This window comes from Salminus brasiliensis, chromosome 21 (assembly GCF_030463535.1).
Source record: "Salminus brasiliensis chromosome 21, fSalBra1.hap2, whole genome shotgun sequence".
In the NCBI taxonomy this organism is placed as follows: domain Eukaryota; kingdom Metazoa; phylum Chordata; class Actinopteri; order Characiformes; family Bryconidae; genus Salminus; species Salminus brasiliensis.
The window spans coordinates 11250340-11264733 of NC_132898.1; the positions used below are offsets into that span (position 1 = coordinate 11250340).

At 39.0% G+C, this 14394-nt stretch overlaps 1 protein-coding gene across 1 annotated transcript; it reads left to right on the top strand.

Annotated features, from left to right (window-relative positions):
• The first annotated feature begins 748 nt into the window (after positions 1-748).
• fam83d (family with sequence similarity 83 member D) lies at positions 749-8589 on the top strand. The gene is made up of 4 exons (XM_072665686.1): positions 749-1290; positions 3921-4085; positions 4358-4482; positions 6290-8589. Exons 1-4 carry the CDS (start codon positions 820-822, stop codon positions 7164-7166), a joined length of 1638 nt encoding a protein of 545 aa, XP_072521787.1. The 5' UTR covers positions 749-819; the 3' UTR covers positions 7167-8589.
• Positions 8590-14394: the final 5805 nt, after the last annotated feature.

The window sequence follows — 14394 nt, forward strand, 5'->3', positions numbered from 1 at the left end:
GCAAGAGTATGTGTGTGTATCTCCTAAGGTGAATTTCAGATAACGCAACAGTTTGTAGGTTTGTGTCTGTAGAAAGCTCACTGTTGAAAAAGTCTGCAGAAATTAATTACACATACTCAAAATATTTCTACAGCTGCTATTCTTTATTACACAACTTGAACTGAGAATGATTTCCACACATTCAGATACATGCATACAAGAATTTTTATCTGCATTACTGCAGGTTACTGCAATATTTCACAAGCTTAAAATATCATTGACCCTAATGTGACTCCATAACAACTTATCAGTGTTTTCTTTTCAGGGACTTAGGAGAATTGATTAAGCCCAAAGAAGAAAAATTGAAGAAGAAATTCTGAATGTGTGTTTGTCTTTATCTAAGATTCAATATGTTTGGGGTGCTTCTACTTAATAAATAAAAAGATCAAATAAATCAACTTGGTGCATGTTTTTCTTTAATGTGAAATTATTTTCGCATGTTAAACATTGTATTATTAACATATTTCAAAAACAGATTTGAGCCTGTTTTAGTGGTGCTCATTGTAACCCACAAAGAACGAATGTGTCAGCACGTAGTTTGTATTAACGTGTATGTAGAATTTAATGTTTTGAGTATGGAAAATGTTGCCGCCAGGTCAGATCATTAGCTGTTTGCATCCAAATTCAAACTGTTGGCCAATGAACGCGGAGCATCCTATCCAATGACGTTGTTACTCAACGGTCACGTGACGTATTGGTTTTGACGGACAGCACACCATAGTGCGTCGGTTGCCGGTTATTTCTTAAATGTTTTTGGCGCTGTAGAAAGTGGACTTTGGCATGGCACTGTCTCAGATCCTCGAAGACTCGCCGGCATGGAAGTCTCTTCGACCTCGATCAGACAACGAGCTCTCCGTAGTTTATAATGAGCAGCATCGGTTGGCGCTGGAGGTTTTGGTGTCAGGAGGCGTTGAATCCTTCTTGGACTTTTTGAGAAAGGAGCGGCTTCCTTGTTTTCTCTCCGACACGGAGCTTCTGGAGATCCTGGGATCTGCTGCTCCGTCTGCCTGCACCACGTCGTTAGACGACTCGGTCTGGGAGCAAAGCGCCACAGTGGACGGATCCTCTCTCACATACTTTCCTGAAGTGTCGGACGTGGAGCCCCCGCTGCTGGAACTCGGCTGGCCCGCCTTCACCGCAGGCTCGTTCCGCGGTGTTACCAGGGCCGTGGCGCACTTTCAGCCCGCTTACGGTGACTCCATATACTGCTGCAAGGAAGCTGCTCGGAGGATGATCCGCAGCGCCAAGGAGGTAAAATGGCAGATGACGTTGTCTTGATGAAGCAAAATGCTACAGAATGCTTCAGCTACATGTTACATTTAGATACGTTTAACTAGACGTTCAGTATTAACAATGCAGTTAAAAAAAATTCTTGACCTGGACAGTGGCAGATGATACACACACTGGTTCGGGGATGGCTAAGCATGGCGTGACCCCGGAACTTTTACCTCCATTAAAAAAAAAAGTTTAATTAGAAGTATGGAGAAATATAGAACAGGTGCTCGTGGACGGTTGGCCAATGTCCTCGATGTGTGGAGGGAAAATGCGTGGGCGTGTGTAGCCCACTGACCGTAGAAAACATGGAGGCCATGGATCCATTTGCTTCTGTTCTCTAGAAATGAAAAATGTCAAATTTGTAACCAGAGACCAGAGGTGAGGCCAGGCACGCCCTGTCCCCTTTCTCAGTTCTTTTTGCGTTGTGTGCTGCGGAGACGAACCAAATCTACTTCTATCCAGTTTAACTCCCGAGTTGCTGTTGCGAGATAAAAAAGAAAAAAATGTTTTAAACAGTATCTGGACGTGGCCTAGACCAGAAAATAATTCAGTAAGTCCTTGGTACACTACAGGACTTTTAAAGTCGTAGAAGATTATAAAACGACTAGGTATCTCATACTTCCCAACTGAGTTTTGCTAATTTTGACACAAATGTCCATCCCACACTAAATAACTAGGGATCATCCACTGCACGGCTCCAACCCTGCTGCCGAACCGAACCAAACGCGCATGCCTCAAGTTACCTAGGAGACGCAGATTCGGGCCACCGTTTGCGCTGCCCCAAAACAAAATAAACATTTTAAGGCATTTAGCTGACGCTCTTATCCAGAGCTATTAAAAAAAAACTTTTGTAAGTCGCTCTGGATAAGTCTGCTAAATGCCTTAAATGTAAATGTAAAAGTAATTATTTGAGAACGCGTTTAGGCGATGCCGTGGAAGTAGCACGGCGCGTATCGGAGGCTGCTACGTACAAGGCAGAGGTTTGTCTTATACGAATTTCTGTTCTGTTGATGAAAAATATCATCTCGTAGGCAAATCGATGTTCGCTCGGTACTCAAGCATCGACGCGGTGTGAATTGTTTAAAGAAATCTAGCTAGCTAACATGCTAAATATCTGGACCTGTCGGTGAGACTAAATCCTGTAGTGTGAAAAGTGTCACGACCACGTTATGACTGGCAGTGAGTGTAGTGACTCAAAGAGAGGAAAGCAGAGGAGGAAGCGAAAGGTCCAGTCTTATCATGCATCTACACGTGTGTGTATGTGTGTGTGCGTGGTATTATATATTTCATCAGAGCACATTGGCATACACGCAATCATGACACCTACGTTTCACTGCAAAAATTATATTAATTTACTTCCAGCTCCCTCTGTAGAACAGAACATCCCTGCTGACCTCGTATCCCGACCCACTCTTTCACCCATATTCGTTTCTCTTATTTATTTATAAGCGCTCAAACGAATTTAACCGTTTGCTTTTTATGGACACCCACATCCATGTTTTTCGGAATAAAAAAAAATCTCACGCACGGTGTTGCCCTGGCTGTTACTATATCTACATGCGTTGTGTACCTCTACTACTGCACTAATACAACAGTAGTCACACACATGCACACATCCTGAGCCATATCTAGCCTGAACAGTTTGCGTTTAGCAAAACTCTACTATGGGAGTCCTGCCCTTTTGGAGAGACTGGCAGGTAGAAACACGTGCACATCATTATGTTTAGCTAATTAGGGCCGTCTCAGTTACTTCCCATGCCCTAATTGTTAAAGGTAAACAAAATTGTTATGGGAACATCAACACCATTTGATTTGATTATTGCACGTTTTTTTTTGTTCAAGTTTATCCACACATTTTAGGCTAGTTTTTTCTTCTTGTTTAGCAAAACTCCAAATGGGCAGGACTCCCAGAATAAACAGTATGGCTGGCAAAAACACTTGCACAGAATTTATGTTTAGCCTAATTCATGTTGTGTTTTTATATAGGCTACGATCAATAGATTGAAAGCGAACACTACTTGTGAAAGACAAATACAGGAAGGGAAAATGTCCATTAGGGCTGCACATTAATTTCATTTTAGTCAGTATTTAATAAAATATATTTATTTAATTGTAGGCCTATATAGGAAGTAAAATTGTTTGTATGCTAATATAGCTGTTCAGGGAACTTATTAGTACTTTATTATTACTTTTATTTTACACTTTGCATAGTAATGAAGGTGACTTTTATTTATGGAAATTTATTTAGATTTTATTAGATTTAGTTAGATTAATCTAATCTAATTAGTTCTTATTAATCAAACAATGAATAAATTGGAATTGATACACACCCAGTTCAGATGCTAATTTAATAACAGATCATTTTATTTAAATGTATTTAATTGCTATCCAGAATCTGTCAAACATTGGGTTTAGATTCAAATTGTATATACAATCACTAGGTGATTAAAGATTCCTACCCTTAGATGGCATCCTGGTACAAGTCATAATGCACAGCTGTAAACCCAACCGAACATAACTCAGTCTGTTAATGCCAGGATTTTGTTGTTTTTGTTTGTTTGTAAAACAGTAATGGACATTGTTCTTCTTTACTACTTCTGCTGCAGGTGATTGCCATTGTAACAGACTCTTTGACAGACTTGGATATTTTCCGTGACCTGCAGGAGGCGTCCTCCCGCCGGGTGCCTGTTTACATTGTACTGGATCAGTCTTCTCTCCCAGAATTCTTGGGGATGTGCAAAACACTTCATGTGTGTCTGGATGATCTTCAGGTAAGATTTGTTGTTTTTGTGTCATTGGTTTGTTCTTTGTAGATAATCATACCTGCATAAAAGCTAAATAATAACTTGATGAAAGATTAATCTCTTCATTTCTTTATTCTTGCTGCTACATTACTTTTACATTAGTACTTGCATATTAGTTACTGAAATCTCATAATTAATGGTAGAATAAGATGTCTGCCGTTTAAGGGATGAAGACACATAGTAATATAATTGCCAAACCTGCTCTTCTCTTCTAACACTGCTTTGTTTGTGGTTTATAGTATATGAGAGTGCGAACCATTACTGGCTCAATTTACTACCTGAGATCAGGTGCTCGCATCACCGGGAAAGTTCACGAGCGCTTCATGCTGATTGATGGAAACCGAGTGGCTACAGGCTCCTACAGGTAAATACTCCTCTGCAGTTAATTAGACATCTCTTGGTGTATGTCCTCTTGCTTTAACATGAGTGCGTGGCCGTGTTGTGCAAAATGTGACTGAAGTCTGAGGCAGTACAGTTGTATCTCTAGCTAAGCAGCTTAATTCACAATGGCAAAAAATTTGATTTTAGATTTACGCTTACCAATGTGATATTGACAAAATTCTATCTTTATATTTTCTGGGATATATCTATTACATTATATTTATATTATGTTGTTTGTCACTTTCAAAGGTTTTAAGTTTTTATCATTTTACTTTATGTAGGTTTGTAAATATCCTTACATTCTCCCAACAATATCTATTTCACTTAAACTGTAAATTGACTGCACTGTTTCTTATACAAGTATACTTTTTTTGTCATCCCTCTATACTTCTAGAAGAAACAGAGCAGTCACATAATCTGATAATGTCTGTGACTGCACACAAGTAGAAACCCACTGAGGTCACAGAATTCGGCGGTCACAGATTACGGATTAAGTTTTTAATAATCTTCATATTCAGCAGGTTTGTTCGCAGGTCGTCTTCATTTGAAACTGGTTTTTGACATGGTTTGCAGAAGGCAGTCTTTTGAAAAAACCCTGTGTTTTCAAAGCAAAACCACCTCCAAGCTAGTGAGGTCTCCTAACGCAGTTTGTTCACTCTGTTTTAACTCCAGTCATTCCTATTTAGAACATTAGCTTGTGTTGCGGTGAACTTGTAGGCTATGCTAGCGTGCTGCATGCACTCTGTGCACATGCACAGTAGGCTATCCTATCAGGCTAACGGGCGCAGTGAATATGTGAACTTCTAAGACATGTGTTTGAATGGTTTTTACAAAGTGAGTGACATACTTATGTCTGCTCACACATCGTTAAAACAACAATTAAGATATTATCATAGACGATACGATACATATCGCACACCACTAATGCTTACTGTTTGTTTAAAGCAAGTTACATAGTGGTTTTACTTGGGGATGACCCGATGAAGTTATTTTGCTTCCTGATCCAATCAGTCTCTTAATACATGGAGCTGGGTACCCAGTGCTTTCCTCTAAATGTGTCTGCTGCCCAGCAATGCCGCATCAGGGGTAGTTCGAAAAAAGGTGGTGGCTGGCAACGAATGTGTCGGAGGAGATATGTATTAAGTCCTTATCCTCCTAGTGCAGGGGGAGTTATGAATGTGTGGGTTAATTGGCAGTACCAAAATGGGAAAATTTACTCCAAGAAAACACACCACTTTGTCACACTTTGGACTGATGTCTGGTGGTGTTGGTCAACTGCTGATATAAAGTAATTGTTTTATAGTGTATTAAATGTGCTATTTAAATGTGGCACTATTTTAAAATGAAAATTAACTGGCTTTCCAATGGTATACAATTTATTGTCAAGAAGCATTGTTGCAACAAAGAAATAATCTACCAAACACAAATATCCTTACTTGGGATATTTATAATAAGTTTAGTTTCTCTAGTCAGATGGTTTTCTGGTTGTAGTGTTTACATACGACCCACCACAGCTTTGCCTTTTAACAACAATCCTGCATCTAGATTTAGGAATTTATTACTTTAAAAAGTAATAGTACTGTAATGCTATATTCCAGACTATTGCGGTTAAACTGGCAATTAATTTACGGTTCACATGCAGAAGGAGATCCATATGGATCACAGATTGAGTATGGTCCGTTGCACCAATACTTCTCATTGATATTTGCACATCACAATTGCTAAGAAAGTTCATCCTTGAGGAGATATGCTGCTCTTTTGACAAGATGTTTGTTTTCTCTATTCCCCAGATTTAACTGGACTGATGGTAAACTTAACAGCAGTAATCTGATTGAGCTTTCTGGCCAGATTACAGAGAAATTTGATGAAGAATTTAGAATCCTGTATGCTCAGTCCTTCCCAGTCAATACCAGTGTACTCTCTAGTGTAAGGAACAGTGGAATGTATGACCTGCTTAAAACCCCACAACCCCAATTGGGCAGGGCAGCCAATTCAGAGCCAGCATGTCTGACCAGCACACCAAACACAGCTTACAATCTGCAAAAACAACAGATCAGAAAAAAAAAGGAGGAAGAGGAAAGAAAAGGCTCTCCAGTGTCAGACAGCTCTACTCTTGGAGAGGACTGGATGGAGAAAGAACTCCAACGGGACATTACCGCTGAAGAACCTCCATGTTTATCAGCTTTAAAGGCAGAACATCCTAAAAGCCCTAGCTTTCACTCAGTTGGCGTTATGACTGTTTCTGCTTCCCAAATCAGACACATCTCCACACAAACCAGCCCACCAGTGCACAGTGTGGTCCAGACAAAAATATTTTCAAATCCTTCGCCTCATAGCTACTCCACCAACCCCAGCTCTTCCTCTACCACAAGCTCTTCCCCATCTCTGGAGGACCCAGCCCCCCAGATGCTGGAGCTCCCCTCATTGATCCACCGCAGTAACTTAAGAGAATGCTTTTGTAGATTAGCGAAAGAGCGGCAGCTCCACTACACGACCATCCGCTCCAAACTGGACCACATGATGCTGCTGCTGACCCACAGGTGCGAGCAAGCAGACATTAGTTTGTCCCTAGGTGCTGGGCTGCAAAGAGCTCACAGAGACCCCACCCAAGCGGCAAGGGAGGCAGTGTTCATGGGGACGTGGCCAAGAAGACGAGATCTCCAGTAAAAGACAGCAAGAAAAGTAGAAGTCTTGGTAAAAAAAACAAACATGTTTTAATAGATTTATACAGGCAAGAGGGAACTTACGGTAATTGGGCTGCAATAATTATGTCAAAGCCAATAGGTACTGTCAGCGAATTCCGTGTGATGTGAAATATTGAATTATAGGTTAAGTTTATGCATCTGATCAATCTTTTGTCCTTTTTGTAATAAAGCAATTTCAAACACTGCTATTAAGAATGTAATTGTCACTATTGCAAACTATGGTGTTGCATAGTAGTGACGTAGATATCTTTAGTTTGTGGTGGAAAGTGAGCGCTTTTCCCAGCTGCTGTTACTGGAACAGGTTTTATGTTACTCCAACAGCACTGGAAGGGAAGTACTCACAAAATGGATGGAAACGTGTAGGGCTTTATACATCAAGAGAAGAATTTTATAATTAATATGAAATTTAATTAGAAGCTAGTGCAGTGCTGCTAGAACTGGGCTGATCAAAGTTTCTAGTTTTAGTACAGACCCATTGCAGTAGTCTAGCCTTGAGGTAATAAAAGTATGTACTCAAATTTTTTTTATGCAAGGTCATGTTTTGGTGCTGTCAGAGAATAGGACAGATACGGAAGCAGACGCCCCTGCTCCTTCCTCCACATCTCTCCCGTGTCATGCTGCACATAGCAGGTGCAGCAAGGGACAAGAACACACTCCCCTCTTCAACTGGCTGCATGTGGCCGTTTCCTGCCTCAGTCCACTTTTAATGAATAAATGCATTGATGTTGGAATAATTCAAAACACTACTATGTAAAAATTATATTTAAAATATAATAATAGTAATTTAGGTAGGTGCTTCCATTATGGCTTTTTAAAATGTATTTGGTCTGTTTTGTATGTCACTGTTTCTTACTAATCTTTTGAAATAGAGCTGTTGAGCTTAACGTTTTCTTTGTAATATATTATGTATGTATTTGATGCTTATTAAAGGAAGTTGCGACATGGTTTAACTTGCGCTAAACCAGGTCTTCTGCAGTTTTTTAAGCTGTTGTCAAATTAGATTACCTATACTGAGATAGGAGACTGCAGCTGAATGAGCCAAAGCACATTTTCAACACACTGTAAAAATAAATGTATAGGTATGTTTGCTTTGCCTTTTCATATACATTGCATTTTTCAGGTAAAGAGATTTTTGTTTCCCTAGTCATACCTTAATATTTTATGTACATTTCATATTTGTCTTGATACAATGTATATAATAATTTCTAATCATTATGTCACAGAAGATTATACACAATTACAGAAAATTAGTAATTGATTCAGGTATTTAGTATTTCATAAAAGAATCCTTTGATATTTTTACTGCTATGCAACCATTTTCACTGGAAAGCAAAGAATTTATGTTGATTGTAAGATTACTGGGTTCTAATAAAGTGCCTTTTTGAGCAAGGTAAACATGTTTGTTAACTACATTTATTAAATATATGTTAGATTCTACATTGTATTGTACAATGGTACATTTATTTTTGAGTAGGATATTTCCTACTGATCATGAACCTGTAAGGAATAATGGAGTTAAATCAGACCAAAACTTGAACCAGAAACCTGAAATTTGAGCAAACAAGTGCAGATGTAATTAAAATTGCACCTGGCCAATAACAAAACACCTCTAAGGGCATCTTCACTGTGTGTGTTTGTGTGTGTATATATATATATATATATATATATACACACACACATACAGGTGCTGGTCATGAAATTTGAATATCATGGAAAAGTTGATTTTATGTCAGTAATTCGATTCAAAAAGTGAAACTTGTATTTTATATTCATTCATTACACACAGACTGGTATAGTTCAAGTGTTTATTTCTTTTAATTTTGATGGTTATAAATGACAACTAATGAAGACTTCAAATTCAGTATTTCAGAAAATTTGAGTATTACTTAAGACCAATACAAAAAAAAAGATTTTTAGAAGTGTTAGCCAAATGAAAAGTATGAACATGAAAAGCATGAGCATGTACAGCACTCAATACTTAGTTGCAGCAATGCGGCGTGGCATGGAGTCGATCCGTCTGTGGCAGTGCTCAGGTGAGAGCCCAGGTTGCTCTGATTGTGGCCCTCAGCTCTTCTGCATTGTTGGGTCTGGTGTATCGCATCTTCCTCTTCACAATGCCCCATAGTTTTTTCTCTGGGGTTAAGGTCAGGCGAGTTTGCTGGCCAATTAAGAACAGGGATATCATGGTCCTTAAACCAGGTACTGGTAGCTTTGGCACTGTGTGCAGGTGCCAAGTCCTGTTGGAAAATGAATTCTGCATCTCCATAAAGTTGGTCAGCAACAGGAAGCATGAAGTGCTCTAAAACTTCCTTGTAGATGGCTGTGTTGACCTTGGACCTCAGCAAACACAGTGGACCAACACCAGCAGATGACATGGCGCCCCAAACCATCACTGACCGTGGAAATTTTACACTGGACCTTAAGCAATGTGGATTCTGTGCATCTCCTCTCTTCCTCCAGACTCTGGGACCTTGATTTTTAAAGGAAATGCAAAATTTACTTTCATCGGAGAACATAACTTTGGACTACTTAGCAGCAGTCCAGTCCTTTTTTAAGTATTTGACCCCCCACTGACTTTAAAAGTTTTAATACAAAAAAATAAATGAAACATCTCATAATTTTATGCCAGCTATTATTTTTAACAGTGACAAATAAAAAACTGAGAAAATTACATGAAATGAGAAATAAAAATTAACTTGAATTTCATTTAAGGAATTAAGTATTTGACCTCCTAGTAAAACATCATTTAATACTTGGTGGCAAAACCCATGTTGGCAAGCACAGCAGTCAGACGTTTCTTGCAGTTTTTTATAAGGTTACTTCAGGAGTAATTTGTTTAATTTTGTCCCACTCCTCTCTGCAGATCATCTCTAAATCCTTAAGGTTTTTAGGCATGCATTTGGAAATGCGAAGCTTCAGCTCTCCATAGATTTTCTATGGGATTCCATGACCTTGATATGCTTCTTATGGAGCCACTCCTTTGTTTCCTTGGCTGCATGTTTTGGGTCGTTGTCGTGCTGGAACAACCCATTTTCAGTGCCCTGGCAGAGGCAAGGAGGTTGTCACCCAGGATTTTGCGATACATGGCCCCGTTCATTTTCCCGTCAATGTGGTGAAGTTGGCCTGAGCCCTTAAAAGAAAAACACCCCTAAAACATAATAGTTCCACCACCATGCTTGATGGTGGGTGTGGTGTTCTTAGGGTCATATTCTGTATTTTTCTTCCTCCAAACATGTCGAGTTGAGTCAAGGCCAAAGAGCTCAATTTTCGTCTCATCTGACCACAGCACCTTCTCCTAGTCTCTCTCGGAGTCATTAATATGTTCATTGGCGAACTTGAGGCGGGCCTGGACATGAGCCTTCTTGAGCAGAGGAACCTTGCGTGCACTGCAGGGTTTTAAACCATTACGTCTCAGTGTATTACCAATGTTTTTCCAGCTCCAGGCCTAGGTCGATTGACAGTAATGTACTTCTTCCACTTCCGAATAATTGCACCAACATTGCACCTTCTCATCCAGCTTCTAACTTATGGCTTTGTAGCCCATTCCAGCCTTGTGTAGGTCAACAATTTTGTCCCTGACATCTTAAGACAGCTCTTTAGTCTTGCCCATGGTGGCGATGTTGGAGTCTCTTGGCAGGTGGCCTTTTACACAGGTGACAATTTGGGACAGGTGTCTCTCATGCAGGTAACGACTTCACTGAGATTAGGGTGTGTCAGTGGTCTGTGGGAGCCAACATTAGTCATTAGGTTTTTAGGGGATCAAATACTTAGTTCCCTCAATGAAATGCAAATTCTTTTTTATTTAAATATTATTTCATTTTCTAGATTTATTTTTGATATTCCATCTCTCACTGTTAAAGTGAAGCTACCATAAAAATCAGACTGTTTAATTATTTGTCAGAGTACAAACTTTCAAAATCAGTGGGGGATCAAATACTTATTTCCTCCACTGTAATTACACCCTTTGTAATTAAACATGCAATTGAGTGTTTTTTTTTATATACTGACTATATTCATATATACATATTGTGTCTATATTCATTATAGGATTTTGACATTACATATCGTCCAACAATATTAACAATGCAATGCAATTCCTGCAATTCAAGTAAAAAGAGAAAATAAAATGAATAAATAATAAAAAGAAAAATCAACAAAAATGATAAATCAGTAAAGCACTTAAAATAAATCAAACAAGAAAAAATATAAAAAATAAAACAATACAAACTACAAAAGACAGAACCAGATATTTTCAGATTTTAGACATACCTCCTTTTCCTCCCATACCTCACTATCTATCTCAAAAAGCAGTTCTCTCTCACATGCACTCAACAGGTGTTCTGTAAAATTCAATTGGTTTGAAATAACACAAACAAGGTCGGAGACAAATTTTCTTGCTTCTGTGGGTTCTACCAAAATCTGTCAAACCAGATCCTCAGATGGAAGAGGTAGATTCTGACTGATATAACTTCTTATTTTTAAAAACCTAAGTTTGGGAAAGAGAACTTTGCTTATAATTGTTGAAATGAGGCCAAACTAGCATTGCTATATAAATCTTTTAGCATCACATCACCTTTTTTTAAGAATATCTTTTCAGTGGACAACACTGACAAAATTACATTTTGACACAATGAAAAGTAGTCTGTGTGCAGCTTATATAACAGTGTAAATTTATTCTTCCCTCAAAATAACTCAATAAACAGCCATTAATGTCTAAACCACCGGAAACGAAAGTGAGTACACCCCTAACATGTGACTCATTAGTGTTACTAGGTCTCAGGTGTGCATAGGGAGCAGGTGTGTTTAATTTTGTAGTACAGCTCTCATACTGGTCACTGAAAGTTCCAACATGGCACCTCATGGCAAAGAACTCTCTGAGGATCTTAAAAGACGAATTGTTGTGCTACATGAAGATGGCCAAGGCTACAAGAAGATTGCCAACACCCTGAAACTGAGCTGCAGCACAGTGGCCAAGATCATCCAGCGCACGTGCTCAGCGTCACATCTAAATGCTGTCTTTGAAAGGTAGGCGCAGAAGTGCGGTCAGCATTGCTGCAGAGATTGAAGAGGTGGGGGGTCAGCATGTCAGTGCTCAGACCATACGCCGCACACTACATCAAATCAGGTCTGCATGGCTGTCACCCCAGAAGGAAGCCTTTTCTGAAGTCTGTACACAAGAAAGCCTGTTTGGTTTAGATGGTCTCAAGCATGTGTGTTGGCAATTAGGTGAGGAGTACAAAGTCAACAGTCAAGCATGGTGGTGGCAATGCCATGTTCTGGAGCAGGTTTTGGGGAGTTACATTTCACTGAGGGACACAAACTCCAATATGTACTGTGAAATACTGAAGCAGAGCATGATCCCCTCCCTCCGGAAACTGGGTCGCAGGGCAGTGTTCTAGCATGATAATGACCCCAAACACACCTCTAAGATGACCACTGATTTATTATAGAGGCTGAGGGTAAAAGTGATGGACTGGCCACGCATGTCTCCAGACCTAAATCCAATTTCTCGAATATCCGCCAGCTTCGTGATTTCGTCATGGAGGAGTGGAAAAGCATTCCAGTGGCAACCTGTGAAGCTCTGGTAAACTCCATGCCCAGGAGAGTTAAGGCAGTTCTGGAAAATAATGGTGGCCACACAAAATATTGACACTTCAGGAACTTTCACTAAAGGGTGTACTCACTTTGTTGCCGGTGGTTTAGGCATTAATGGCTGTATATTGAGTTATTTTGAGGGAAGAATAAATTTACATTGTTATATAAGCTGCACACAGACTACTTTTCATTGTGTCAAAGTGTCATTTTGTCAGTGTTGTCCCATGAAAAGATATACTTAAATATCTGCAGAAATATGAGGGGTGTACTCACTTTTGTGATACACTGTAAGTGAAGCCCATTCAATGCCTCCTTCGCTTTTTCTGGTAAGAAGTTAGAACCAGCTGCACTTATAAAGACTTTCTTGACTGACAACATAAAGCGTATAGTCAAAATCAAGAATGTTACTTGAAAGAGCATACAGAGTCTTGTGATGCAGTCCTGCCTAAACACTTAATGTAACATGAGACATTGACACCATTTTTTTTTTACAATGAAGGAGGATGCACACAATCAAATAGACTGGCTAAACCTATATATTCTACACACCCACATATGAGCTAATGTTAATCTACTGTTTAGTCCTTTGCCCTGGTGACCCACAGCAGGCTATGTTTCAGTAACGGATATGTCACATTTAATGCTAAAATGTTTCATAAGAAGCCTTATTTTTACCTAGTACAGTAATGCTCCTTTATACCATTATTGTTATGAGATGCTTGTCCAACTTTGGCTAGTCCAAAGTAGACTAGCTAGTCCAGCTTACTTGTAATATCATGCTCTACTTATTTACATATATTTAACAAGGCATTTTAACAAAGCAGGTTATGAAACAAGCTGGAACAAAAATAATGGCATACTTGGAAATGACCATAAAAAAACTGTGAAAAAATGATTTGCACTTAATATGAACTGCACTAAACACAATGAAAAAGGTTAATTACACGCTGTGTAATCAACCATGCAATGCAATACCAAATTGGAATTAAGGATCTGTGTAAAAAATATTTCGATAGTTGTTTTATTTTTTAAAGTATTTTTTCATGCCAATTGTTTTGTGTTTCATCTCATTTGTATTTAGACTGTGGAGCAGATTCTCAGACGGCAGGTGTGACTGTCCTCAAAGAATATGAAGAAAGATTCCAGCAGGCATTTAATGGTGAACATCATCGTGGCACACATTGGTGAAAAGGAAAGGTAAGAGGCTTGATGCTATTAATCACATGGAATTCATATTTGAAAATGAAGCAAAAAATATAATTACAAACAATACTTTTACAGAAGAGTAAGTAAAGCAACAAAGGAGTTTAATGCCACTGGAATTGTATCACTCTTCCCATCTTTGAAGCACCCATACTCGAAAAAGGGATATGTGAGTTTGCATTGTAGCCATTGTGTAAAATTGTGTTTTGTGAATTGTGAAAGTTTTGTTTGTCTTTTGTGTATAAGCAGCATATTAGATCCATTAAAAACCTGATACTGTCTGCACTCCTTTTGTTTTTTTAGGAACATTTCTACGACATTGAGAGCAACAAAGGCTTTCTTGAGTGCATGTCAAGACGATGCAACAGCAATCCAAAACAACATCTCCATCC

Excerpts from the sequence above, each read along its gene's own strand:
- fam83d (XM_072665686.1), top strand. The coding sequence starts at position 820 with ATGGCACTGTCTCAGATCCTCGAAGACTCGCCGGCATGGAAGTCTCTT. Across the intron at positions 1,291-3,920 it reads TGATCCGCAGCGCCAAGGAG|GTGATTGCCATTGTAACAGA; the intron begins GTAAAATGGCAG and ends CTTCTGCTGCAG. Across the intron at positions 4,483-6,289 it reads GTGGCTACAGGCTCCTACAG|ATTTAACTGGACTGATGGTA; the intron begins GTAAATACTCCT and ends TCTATTCCCCAG.